The 13196-nt window shown below is 35.5% G+C and overlaps 1 protein-coding gene across 1 annotated transcript; it reads left to right on the top strand.

The window, feature by feature from the left end:
- The first annotated feature begins 1466 nt into the window (after window positions 1-1466).
- Window positions 1467-11245, top strand: ADD1 (ADD domain-containing protein 1). The gene is made up of 6 exons (XM_088258084.1): window positions 1467-1812; window positions 1892-1963; window positions 3935-4185; window positions 5704-5852; window positions 7273-7882; window positions 7975-11245. The coding sequence occupies exons 1-6, from the start codon at window positions 1713-1715 to the stop codon at window positions 9988-9990; spliced, it is 3198 nt and encodes a 1065-aa protein (XP_088114210.1). The 5' UTR covers window positions 1467-1712; the 3' UTR covers window positions 9991-11245.
- The last annotated feature ends 1951 nt before the right edge of the window (window positions 11246-13196 follow it).

The raw sequence follows: 13196 nt of genomic DNA, 5'->3' as shown, positions 1-13196 counted from the left end.
AACATGGCTTTATTTTACCCTTTTCCTAACGACAAAAGACAGCAATATCCACAAGAGGGTAGACAGTTCAGAAAATCAGTGAATTTCTATAAAATAGATAATAGTTTAGGACTGAAGAGCTGAGTTAACGATACCTTAAAATAATATAAATGTAACTGAGGATAGGTGGAGTCAAAAGTACATTTCTAAATGCTGTACCTTTTTCATAAATATAGCGTTTGACCTGTGGGTGGCTTCAGTAAATTTAAAAGTTCAGTAAATTCTGTGAATAATTATTGGTTATGGAATACCCGCATTGTAACATTCATGTTATTATTACCTTTGTAAAAAAGCGTGATACTCTCACGCGTAAGAATTGATTTTTATACATTCTAGACACAGCCAATTTTCTTATTACTCTCATTGCATTTGTTAACGATTTTATTATTTTGGGGTTTATTTGCTTTTTTCATTATCTAAAGGCTCGCACTTTCTCTGTATCTGTTTTTTTTTTTTCATTTCACTTGTCACACAATGAAAATTGTTAACTTATAAAAATTAAAACGTGTTCAGCCATCAGTTTTCCGCTGAATATCCACTTCCAACCACAAGGTCGACAACATACGTATGTAAATCGACCTTCCTCCGACCATCTGCGACGTCACATCCTGCCACGAGTTTGCAAAGTAGGCAGGCAATTGAATTTTCTAAAAAAATCTTTGATAGAAGTCGTTACTCAACTCAGTTTTATTCGACCATTTAAAACTTATTACCCCAATCAGTCTGAAAAGAAAGATAAATCAGGAATAAATAATACCACCCTAATCGGTTAACTAAGAAACCAACCGAGAAACATATATTTATTTTTAAATAATGAAATTACAAAACATAAATTAAGGATAGTAACTGCCATCAAATGGATGAATGGTAAAAAAAGGCCTGCGGAAAAGCGGCGTAATGGTTAGTTAGTTACTTTTATGTGTGTCGGCATTTAACTACCTACGCCTGGTACACACGTCAATTTGGACGTGGACCGCAAGGTGTTTCAGAATTGGAACCCAATTTTAAGAATGCCAGCACCATGGAAATAATGAGATTTGTCAAGCTGGTGAGATGACAGAAAAGTCTCTTCTCCTTGAACTATAATTAATTGTAAATAGATACAGGGTAAATCCGCGATGTCTTGAGATAGAGATAAACTGATTTTTACCACTTTGATACGCGACCAAAAACCATCAAAGACAGGAAAAACTTTAGACAATATCAGAAGATAAAGACAAATTGGTCATCCACCCGCCCGTAACCTACACAGCGATAGGACCAGCTGAGACCAGTATATATGTAATCTTTGGATAGAACTTGCCGCCACCGGAAATCATAGATGAACCTGATGGTTAACCATATATTCCCAGCTTCAAATCACTTTAGTGTACAAAAAAATGTGTTTTTTTTGTAGGTGTGTACCAGCCACATCATTTACTATTGGCAGCATTGGTTACATATATTTCTATGGATAAACTCGGTTTTATTTTCTATGGTTTGATGGTCGAGAAGCTTTTTCCTAAATTTTATCGAATTTAAAGGCATTTGGAACCTCTGAATCTGGGCTTCAGGTTTACTTAAATTCCTAATACTTGCCGAATTGCATACTTTTTTCGCCCATGTTTTTTTTTGGTTGAATCTGCCAAGTTTTTAATGTAAAACCTTTATACCTAGTGTTAAACTGCACAAAAATGCCAAAAGCTATGGACGAGGGCGGTAAAAATGCCGACTCTAGATCTGGTACTACAACTGCAGAAAATAACGACTTTGATCCTCTCGACGATATACCAGGTAAGTTCAAGCCAATATCCACCTAAAATGCTCTTTTATGTTTTGCGATTCCTAACGTAAATAAAAATATACTTTTCAGAGCCCGACGATTATGAATTTGAAGAAGGAATTGGTGAGGAAGAACGCAAATTTTACTTGCAAAAGTTTAAAGGTACGTTCACGCATTTGTTCTCGTGATATTTAGTCTAATTAGTTACATATATATCTTCGGATAAAATTGTAGCTGATGTTCTTTAGGTTAGAATCAATTGGTATGTAAGCCTTTTTGTGAAACATCGTATTAACGCAATTTAAAATTGAGTATAACACAAATTTAATAAAAAAATACATCTCTTACAAGCTTCACTTCTATTGAGCTGTTTTTTGTTGTGTTTTTGCGAATTTGTGACATAGCTGAGAAACCACAACAATTTTTTATTTATAAATGACCCAAGCGGGCACCTACCCAGGAGCGAATTTACGGCGTCAAATATATCTGACAACTTCCATCATTTTATCAAGTGACAAATTTTGTTAAGAATTTTGACATTGTCGTTTTGTCCCACTACGGAGTATCCCATGACTTTACAGTGATAATTTTTTATGCTAAGTTTTTAAAAAGAAGCAATAATCAATTATATATAAATGTTTTAAATCAATGTATGCAATATTTATTCTATATTATGTGTTATAAATATTCAGATGAAAATTGCATCCTTGTTTGCGGGAAACACTTAAAAGCATCTTTTACATACTGTTGATAGAGAGCGTGAGACGCTTATAAGCATTCTATTTACTTACTTTTGATAGAGCGCGAGAGACATCGATAAAAATTGAACAGATTGGTAGCTTGTGATTCAGTTACCGGTGATTAGTATAATATTCGGGGTTGATGAAAAAACCGCCTGATAACAATATGTCAACAATGCCATTTATGAGTGTCCCACATTATGATCAATGTGTCAACTCAATTTTTTTTATTTAGGTTACAATAATTTGTGTTTATATACAATGTCAACGGTACCAAATATTGCAAAAAGTTGAAGGGTTACTCTCTATTAGGGAAAATGAGTTACACTTTCTTGTAAGGAGAACTTTCTAAATAGCTAAATAAACACAGGCAGGATTCTTTCTGAACCTAATTCTAGAATTATGGTCATAATTTCTAAAATGATAAAGCTAAACGCGTTGAAACTATGATTTTTTTAACAACATTTTGAGTATGTCCAAATGCTTGTTCACAATTCTGGATTTTCTCCAATTATAGGAGTTATTTATAATATTATTTTTATGACTTCCCAACATAGATGTCGAAGAATATGGAAGTCTGGGCATTTACATTTAATAAATTATCTGGTCAAATTATAAACTAAAATAATAAAATGAAAAGAATATTTTCTGGCGTTTCTCATGTATGTGATTATATTCCAGGATTCGAGCCTCACATACAAATATTATCTAGTGAAAATTCTAGTCATTCTTGTTCAATGTTTCAAAAATTGGATCATATATATATAGAACTTCCAAGAATTTCAGTAGTGTGGTTGTCGATCATGGGTAGAATTGGTGAATGTTACACATGTGTAAAGTGATCACTTAAACCAGCCTATGACGTTCGTAAGCCCCGTAAATGCCAAGATTTCCATATTCTTCTTCATCTATGCTGAGATGTCAAAAAAATAATATGTTTTTTTTTACTTTTTGTTATTATTATTTTATTTATAAATAAAAATAAGACGGCACTGGGAGAAACATCCTCTCACTGGGCGACAGTTGTCCCTATTTAGTCACCATTTATATTTTCTAAATAGGGTTTTAATTTGTGGTTCAGACTAATACATACAAATTATTACTTTGCATGTTCTGTATTGCCGCCATTCTGTGCAGAGCTAAAACAGGTGAAGAAGGCACTGCACTGCACGGCATGTCGCAAGCACCTCGGGTTGAAGGGTTACTCTTTACTAGGGATAATTAGTTACACGTTCTTGCAATATTTGTCACGAAATAGAGTTTTCATTTGTGGTTCAGACAAATGCAAATGATTATTTAACATGATCTGTGTTGCCGCAGAGCTGAAGCAGGGTTTTCATTTGTGGTTCAGACAAATGCAAATGATTATTTAATACGATCTGTGTTGCCGCAGAGCTGAAGCAGGTGAAGAAGGCGCGGCTGCACTGCACGGCGTGCCGGAAGCACCTGGGGCTGCTGACGCGCCACACCAACCGGTACCGCATGCACCCGCTGCTGCGCACGCTGGTGTGCATCTCCTGCCAGGACTTCTACAGCAGCGGCGAGTTTGAGAAGGGCGAGGATGGCAGCGAGCTCTACTGCCGCTGGTGCGGGCAGGGCGGTCAGGTCTACTGCTGCTCCTCCTGTCCCGTCGTCTTCTGTCAGGTCATTTGCTTTTTATTTTTAAATTAAAAAAAATATTACATTTTTCATTGGGGTATATATCGTAGTCATACAGGAGAAAGTGACCAAGTGCATATTTTTACAAAAACGTGATTATTGACTATTTGATATCTTACTAGCTTAATATTGCCCTGAAAGAATCGCAAAGGATTTTTAACTTGGAAGTATAATATAATAATAAAACCCTTACCGCACCCCAATGGTGCATAGGGCACTGCTTCATATAAACACAGTGTTATCTCGATCGTTTACACATGAAGGAAAGGTGATCAGCCCTCCACTTCAGGTACCAGTCCAGTGTAATATTGAATAAATATTAGAGTGAAAAAATCACTTATATTTATTTGACCCCCCCTGGGAATCGAACCCGGGACCTCCAGAACGGTAGCCGAGCACGCTGACCATTACACTACGGAGGCGGACAAAATATATTGACATGTTAAAAATAACTAACTGCATTGATGTTTATTTTCTTGCCAAGCAAAAGTGACTTATATGGCCCTCCTGAACATTTTACGTTTTGTTAGTTGGTCACTTTCTCCTGTACGATTACGATATGATTAAAATTTCCTTCTCGGTGATATCGCTCACTCCTTTCAAGAACATCATAAATCAAAATACTTGATTTTTCAGGAGAACATTTTTAAAGTTAAAAATTAATTAATTAGAAGAACTCTCACTTATATTGAAATATGTAGCTCTATTTATTTCTCAAAATTCTCCAGAGAACATTTTAAACTAGCATGAGAATATTATTTCTGGCCGCCAAAAAAAAGTTTCAAAAAACAAGTTTTGCGTGTGTGTTCAATCATGCACAGGATGGTGAATGTTATGCATTGTAAAAAGTGATCACTCAACCTCTACAGTAGCAAAATATCAATTGATATTTTGCTATTGTAGAGCCTTGCAGAGTGAGAGTTCTTTTTATACATATGCAAAATACGCATATTTTAACAATTTCTTACAATAAATATATTTTAAACATTAAAAACTTTGCTGTGCATAATATGACTACATAACCAATAAATCCTGTTAATAATATTGTAGTGTCATTGATAGATGTCATTGGTAGTCTAAATCTTGACATAATCACAAATCTTCATATTTTAAACCATATCTGCACAAAATGTTTCTTAGGCGCCACAACGTACCGACACAGTGTTATCTTGATTGCATTGCATGAAGGCAAGGTGATCAGTCCTGCACCTCATATACCAGCCCAGGATGATATTAAATAAAAACGAGAGTGAAAATCTCTTAAATTTATTTTGACCCACCTGAGAATGAAACCCGGGACCTCCAGCAGGGTAGCCAAATGCGCTTATCACTGCACTACGGAGGCAATCACAAATATTACTGCGACCATATAGCCATTGTCATATATTTTACGATCCCACAGTCGGGGTGGTCACAATCAAGTGCCCAGATAAACATTTTTTTTCTCTATAAATATCTTTTTGTTGAGATATCCAATAATATATTGTAATACTTTTGTTGTAGACGTGCATCACTGAAAATTTTGGAGATGAAAAGATCAACGAGATAGAATCTAATGACGACTGGAAATGTTTTGTATGCAACCCAAAACCCCTTTGGCTACTCAGAGCTCGCTATTGGGTTCTCATTATTTACTGTAACTACAAAAACAAGTTAGTATAGTTACCTTACCTAGTTATATTTATTGTCCACTGAGTATAGACAATTGGTAGGCCCTCAGTCATGATGAGACTTGGATCAGCAAGTATGATATAGAAACCAGCCAACAATCACCAAAAGGTGTTTGCCTCATTAGGCAAACGCCTCGGCTCGTTAGCCGCAACCCAAAGAACCGAGGCAAGGTCAGTTCCAACTTGAGTTTTTTTGTTCACTGTTTATTGATATTTGAGGTATCATTAACTTGGAATTCTTTTCGGAGGGTCAAACAATGAATAAACAAAATTACTTAGGTGCTATGAACTGTTTCAGAGATAATATTCGTAAAAAAATATTGTATCTTTGGAGGAACAATTCATGGATTATGGACCAATGCAATGTGAAATGACAATACATTTTCTCACAAATCCTTCATTGTGAAGGAATTTTTTTAACACCACGAACACCATTTTTTAAAAACTAACATATTCATATATTTCGCTCCGTATGACTTTCTTATTTATAATAGTTAAATTGTCGATTCAAGAAATTAGATTCATGACATAAAGACCCAATATATACCAGAATATGACATCAAAAAGTGCTTAGATGATTGGATTGTTCATTGGAGAAAGTGTATTATAATAATAATAATAAAATTGGATAACTTATATAGCGCCATTTTCGTAAAAAAATACCTCAAGGGCGCTTCACTGTGAATGAATTGGGGAAAATATTATGGTGGAAATGATTTAGCAAACAAATGTGTTTTTAGTCTTTTTCTAAAGATCATCTCACTCTCACTATTTCTAACCATTGGTGGAAGAGCATTCCACGCCGTCGGTCCTGCAACAGCAAAGGCACGCTCGCCAAATTTAGTGCGTTGGTTGCGAGCTGGTAAGATAACTTTGCCCATTGCAGATGTTGTAGCCGATCGAAGCGTGAGACGTCTATCAACCAATTCATCTGGAATACACAGCTCCTTAAGATACTCTGGAGCCATATTGTGTATTGATTTATACATGAGTAGGCAGAGTTTATACTCAACCCTTTCGGGAAAGCGTAACCAGTGGAGTTTGTGAAGTAGTGGGGTGATGTGACTGAATTTAGAAATTCCAAAAATTAGTCTCGCTGCTGTATGTAATGTAATGTATGTACTTCAAAGAAAAACTATTTTAAATGAGACATAATAAATTTAAATTAATATTTTTAAAGTTTTTTATTCAATAAATCTTAAAAGTTTTTTGACAAATTGTATTATAAAATAAAACTTCAATTGAAAATTAATCAACCAAAAATTGCCTTAAAGAAATTTCTTAAATATTACTTTATGTATTATATACTTTTATAGATTGTTTTCATATGACCTACAGGGGTATAAACATCGACTATTTAGTGAAATATAATCCCTGGAATAAGTAAATACATGAATTTTAGGCAAGCCCAAGACTGTACAGACAGCTCTCAGAAAGTGATTCTGCTGAGGAAGTGCCAAGTGGACGAGTCAGAGTGCTGCAAGAAGCCGGTGGGGCGGCAGCGACATTCCATGCCGACTGTTGTGGATATTAAGAAAAGAGTCGCAGATGTCAAGAAAGTGGAACTCACACCGCCCGCCAAGCCACTGGCGATGGATGCCAAGAAAGCTCTCTCTATCTCGGAAGCTCGCCAGGCCATCAAGAGGTTGGGCTCTCCCGTGAGCATTAAGAAGGTGACGGTGCCGGCCGCGCCCTCGGCCGCCGTGCAGCCTGTCAAGTTGCCCCTGCCGCAGCTGTCCATCAACCCCATGTCGCAGGGCATGGGAGGGAAGAGGATGAGGATGAGCTCCCCCATAATGATCCAGCCGCTGCCGCCCCCGCTGGTGCCGAGGTTCCCCGGGAACCAGGTCACCGTGGTGCGCCAGGAGAAGAAGGCCAGGAGGTCCACCCCTAATGCCGGAATGTACAATGGATATATGCAGCAGGGATCCTATAATACCTCTGTGAGAGATATTTACAGCAATTTGCTAAATAATGACAGTCTTAATATTTCGCTGGATAGCTTAACTCAGGTTTGTTTCTCTTTTAAATGTTTTATTAGTATCTATCCGCAAAATTGTTCTTATTAAATTGTCGTTAACGGATTGTCCTTGTCATATTTCAGGGAGTAGACATAACTCCGCTTCCGACTATGAGTTCGCAGAACGAGGATGACACAGTGGTGTGCACTCCCGACCTACCCATGGATGTGTCGGATGACCAGGAGGAGCCGACTAACTCTAAAGCGGATGACGACGTCCAGTGTCTCACTCCCACTCCCAAGATCGTGCCCAAGCCGCTCTCCGCTCTCACGGAACCCAAACCGCGACAGTATCCTTCCGTGCTTCCCTCTACCGCTTTCTCAAATATTATTCAGATGACAGAAAATGACGTCACCATCAACGAAGTGACCGGAGGACTCAAGTTTAAGGTTGACCCGTCCACGCTCTCTTCCAGTAAAATGTACAAGCTCCCCGATGGCCGCATATTTGCCGTCAACAACAACCCCAACATGCCCGGAGGTTACTCGGCTACCATTGTCGCCATAGATGAAGCCAGTTTAGCCCGGAGCAGTCATGCGCAAAATCGACTTCAGCGAATACAACGGATGCAGAGGCAAGCGCAACCCGATAAACCTTCTCCGCAACCGCCTAAACTACACAGTTGGACCACGCCTGTTGTAGCTAAAAAAAAAACACCCGCCAATGCTTCGCGAGTCTCCTCATCGTCCGTTATTCTTCCTCCCAAAACCTCGGTGGACTTGTCTGCTCCGGCGGGTTCCGTGGAATGGTTCAAGTTTAACGTAACCGACGCCATAGATATTATGAATTACGTTCTACAGAAACTCAATAGAATAAAAACATCTTCTCAGGAATTGAGGAACAAGAGTATAGAAGATATGAAGGAAATGCACACAAACTTTGATCAAATCCTGAAAACATCCTGCAAAAGATTTACGGAAGTACGCGAAACCTTGGATCAAGGGTACAAGAACTGGCTTAAAGAAAAGAATTGCGCCAATGTTTTGAGTGATGACGAAGATGAAGTACAAATTTTATCATCTAACATAAATCCACCCACACCCAAGGTAAATGCTGTGCCTAAAAAGGCTACCGTCAATGATGAACCCATTTTTATTGATGAAAATTCAAATGATTCCTCAAAACCACAAGATGACGGAGATGTGTCGGCTGATCCTCTGGATGATTCTAAAGAAGAAGAAGTTGTAGATTCCGCGACCTCTAAAGATTCAAAGGGGGCGACCATTAAAGAGTCACCCGCTAAGTCCACTGATGGAGATTCTCATATCTCGGAAAATGATGTTAAAAATGAAGACAAGTCGGAAGGAGATTCTAAGGTTGACGATTCTTCCGAAATGAACAATGGTGATGATGCAAACGCTACAAACACCGAGGAAAGTATTCTCCCTGAAAGCAATAATGATAATAAAGAATGTCCTCACTCCCCTGAATCCCAGGACAGAGACCTCGAAAAGGATAATTGTAATGCTGGAGATGGCGGTAGTAATATGGATGATAATACTAATCATTTGGAAGAGAATGTTAGTAATGTAGATACTACCAATATGGAGGAGAGTGTCAGCAATACGGATGATAATACTGCGGAGGGGAGTATCGGTAATGCGGATGATAATACCGGGGAAGGAAGCATCAGTAATGCGGATGATAATACTGTGGAGGGGAGCGTCAGTATCGCAGATGATAATGCCAGAGAAGGAGAGGGGAGCGTCGGTAACGCAGATGATAATACTGAGGAGGGAAGCGTCGGCAACGCAGATGATAATACCGGGGAGGAGAGCATGGGTAATGCGGATGACAATGTCGCGGAGGAGAGCGTCAGTAATGCGGACGATATGGCAAGCAATGCAGAAGACAGTGCAAATAATGAAGATGCTCTTTCTAACGGCAAACTATCACCTGACAAGACTGGGGAGGTTAGGAACACTACGGAAAATGATTCCAAAACAATAGACGACTCGGTGAGTGAAGAAATGATGGAGAAGTTGTGGAACAATGACGCCGAACCGATGGACATAGATTCTGGGTTAGAAGAATTACAGAAATTTACAGAGAAATCTTTATCAGAAATTCCCGGAGAGGAAAAAAATCAGAACAATTAATATGCAAGTGTAATTTCCTCAGTGAACTAGTGAGATAAGACAAGATGGTCACTTGTGACTCCCAGTGACAATTTGTACATTCTAATTATTAAATAATCTATTTTTGTGTTTTAATTGTATGTTAAACTCACACATAACACTATGTGTGTTGAAAATCTATTGAATTCTTATTGTTACATTGTAAATAATGATAATTATTTGCTTACGTAGTTGGATGTGACGAAAATTAGGGATTTAGTTTTGGTGCTTCTACCCTCTCAATCGCATTTGCTGTATGAAATACGTATCATTCTACATATATTGACTTTTGTTACCCATCAATTTTGATTACATTTTACACATTCAATCATCCTTTTTTATATAATATTTTGTTACACATTTCTCGACTGTATCTGAAACTATAACTTTTTCAATATTTAACCATTTTAAACTCTCTTTTTTTATGATGGTAAATACTTCTTCAAATGCCTTGTCTGGTCCTCTTGATCACCGTGGCTTCAGCCTCCCTGTCCTTGGCTATCCAAAACAGCTGCAGAATTCCCCCAATCCTGTTCCGATCATGTACATTCCAAAGCCAGAACGAATTGTAAATTAAATATTTGATTTTGTTTAATCCACTATAATTTTGTGCAACTTGTATCGGGTTGGAGCGTCATCCGAAATGTGATCTATGCTGTCATGTATCCAATTCATTATTGAAATACATAGTTTTAGAAATAAATATCAGTATTTTCTTTCCCTTTACTATAGGAACCTAGTCCTTCCTTGTTTGATATGATAGAAGGCGCTGCTTGTTGACAAAAATCTTACTGAACTCAATCTTTTGATCGTCACAATCATGTTTCCGCGCTCTCAATGCCGGTCATACAAAATTTCCATGTTTACAAGTACAATTTTGGTAAATATTTTATAAAAGTTAATTTTGACCGTTTCAATTTTGAAACATGTACGAAAGTTTCTTTGGATAATCATAACCCTCAGTTGCAACCATTTTTGCTTTAAAAAAACTGCAGTATGCCAACCGCCACCGTATTAAATAATACTTATCCACCAGTTAAAGGGTTTAAGACATTATAATTTATTGAATTAGAATATACCTACTTTGGAATAGTTTACAAATTAATATATATTGTGAGGGGGTAGAGTTTTCCTAAATATTTTTTATTTAGTACATAAGTTATTTTAAGGGAAATTAGATCTTAAATATTGTAATTTAATACCTACTATTAATTATACGGTTTTGAGGATATACAAACTTTGTTCTTATTTGACTTCCATTTTGTAATAAAACACATTTGTTAAAAATGAAACCATTTATTTAAAATCTAATTGTTGCCATACACTTAAAAATCAATCAATACATATAAATAATGTGTTCCATTTGTTTCCAACACAATAGGTAATGCATACATATACAAGCATATCGTCAGCGTAACTAGCAAAATGCAGCCAGGCTAAAAACAAAACAACTGAATAACCATCTTTAAATACACGTGTCAAATTTTAGCACTATTTTTTTTTATTAAGCATAATAAATATTGAATAATATGAATACCCAGTTTCGAATATATGTCATGTATTTTCACTTTATTTGTTTTGATGCAATTAATGCCCAATCACTTCACTAGCCACTGAATAAAGTGACAATAAATGTAAACATGTATATACATAGTTTTCATGTTATGTGTTTTCTCTATCTTATTTTTCCACCTATTTTTCTGGTTTAAAATTATTATAATTACCTTCATAATACATATAGTGTACAAGTATATATATCCACGCACTGGCTATATGCCCATATATATATATATATATATATATATATATATATATATATATATATATATATATATATATATATATATATATATGTGTGTGTGTATATTAAATATATGTAAATGAATGAGAAGTTACTTTGATAAAACAAGTCAACCATGAGCACATTTATTATTTTATTTGTAGCATATTTTGATTTATCATAAAGACAAAGTTTAGATGGCCCTTTGATAATTAAGCTGACGATATTTTAAACCTTTACATTCTTAATTTAAAAAAATTACATATGTAGAGTAAAATAAAATAAAAACAATGTTTTATAGATTCATAAATGCATTCTTAAACATAGAGAGGCAGTGAAAAGTTCTTAGTCATCAAATTAATATGGACACATTGAGATTGTTAAACAATGCTAGAACACCCGAGGAACACACAATTATATTTCGATATAAATATAACAGGTACATTCCTATAATTAAAAAAAATGAGTTAAAATTAAATAAACCACGAGGCACATGCATTAGAATTTTTTACTCTACCCTTTCTGTATACATCGAATATAAATTGGTCAGTGAACATTTAGTTGCCGAAAACTTAACTAAAGTGAATCGATCGAAAGCTGTCATTAGTTATCACAAACATGAACATTCATCAACTGTAATATTAAAATTAAATTAATATTATATCTATTCAAGTGACTTAATTGTTAGTATAGATCATATTTGACAAAAAATATAATTAAGTTGCAAAGAATGCGAAAACGAGATGCAATTGAATGATATAAAACTGAAGGTTAACAACATTAAAATTATGTACTGATATCACTGGTAAGAAAAAATAAGCATTGTGCCGAATTTATGGAATTGGTGAAAATGAACCGTATTTACATAAATTTAATAAATCATAGAAAATTAATAATGCTGTCAATTATTTATATTTGTTTGTACACATTTGTGAATATTTTTTACAGTTTAAACATGTACGTAAAGTACAATGCTAAATATTATTGTTCCGGAATAAATATATCTATTTAACCAAAAGATGAACATTGTCATTTTTATACTATACAAATTCTAGGATTTAACTCCAACAATTAGTTAATTTTATGAAATTCTAAATGGGTATTATTAGAAACAAATCTAGGAAAAAAATCTCTGTAAAATGGAAATTGTTGTTCGTTATATAGGAGATAAAATACATGATGAATATCCTAAATGTTTTATCTCCAGTCCAAATATAATTTTTTTATTGGGATAACTTGGCTTAATATGTAAGAGTTGTTTATATGAAAGGTCGACTGTATCATTATTTTGGCAAATGAAGAAATTACAAAAAAATAATAATGAATTTCAAATAAATATATATTCTTATCATAAAAAAAATGTTTACACATTAAGATGCCAAATGATGATATATATTTCTTTACGTAA

This window comes from Brachycentrus maculatus, unplaced genomic scaffold (assembly GCF_059751285.1).
Source record: "Brachycentrus maculatus isolate JH-2025_06_01 unplaced genomic scaffold, ASM5975128v1 h1tg000090l, whole genome shotgun sequence".
NCBI lineage: Eukaryota > Metazoa > Arthropoda > Insecta > Trichoptera > Brachycentridae > Brachycentrus > Brachycentrus maculatus.
The sequence above is the reverse complement of the archived record's forward strand: the minus strand, read 5'-3'. Positions and strand labels throughout refer to the sequence as shown.

Coding starts and splice junctions, on each gene's coding strand:
- ADD1 (XM_088258084.1), top strand. CDS start 1,713: ATGCCAAAAGCTATGGACGAGGGCGGTAAAAATGCCGACTCTAGATCT. Junction 1,813..1,891: donor TCCTCTCGACGATATACCAG/GTAAGTTCAAGC, acceptor TATACTTTTCAG/AGCCCGACGATTATGAATTT. Junction 4,186..5,703: donor GTCCCGTCGTCTTCTGTCAG/GTCATTTGCTTT, acceptor CTTTTGTTGTAG/ACGTGCATCACTGAAAATTT.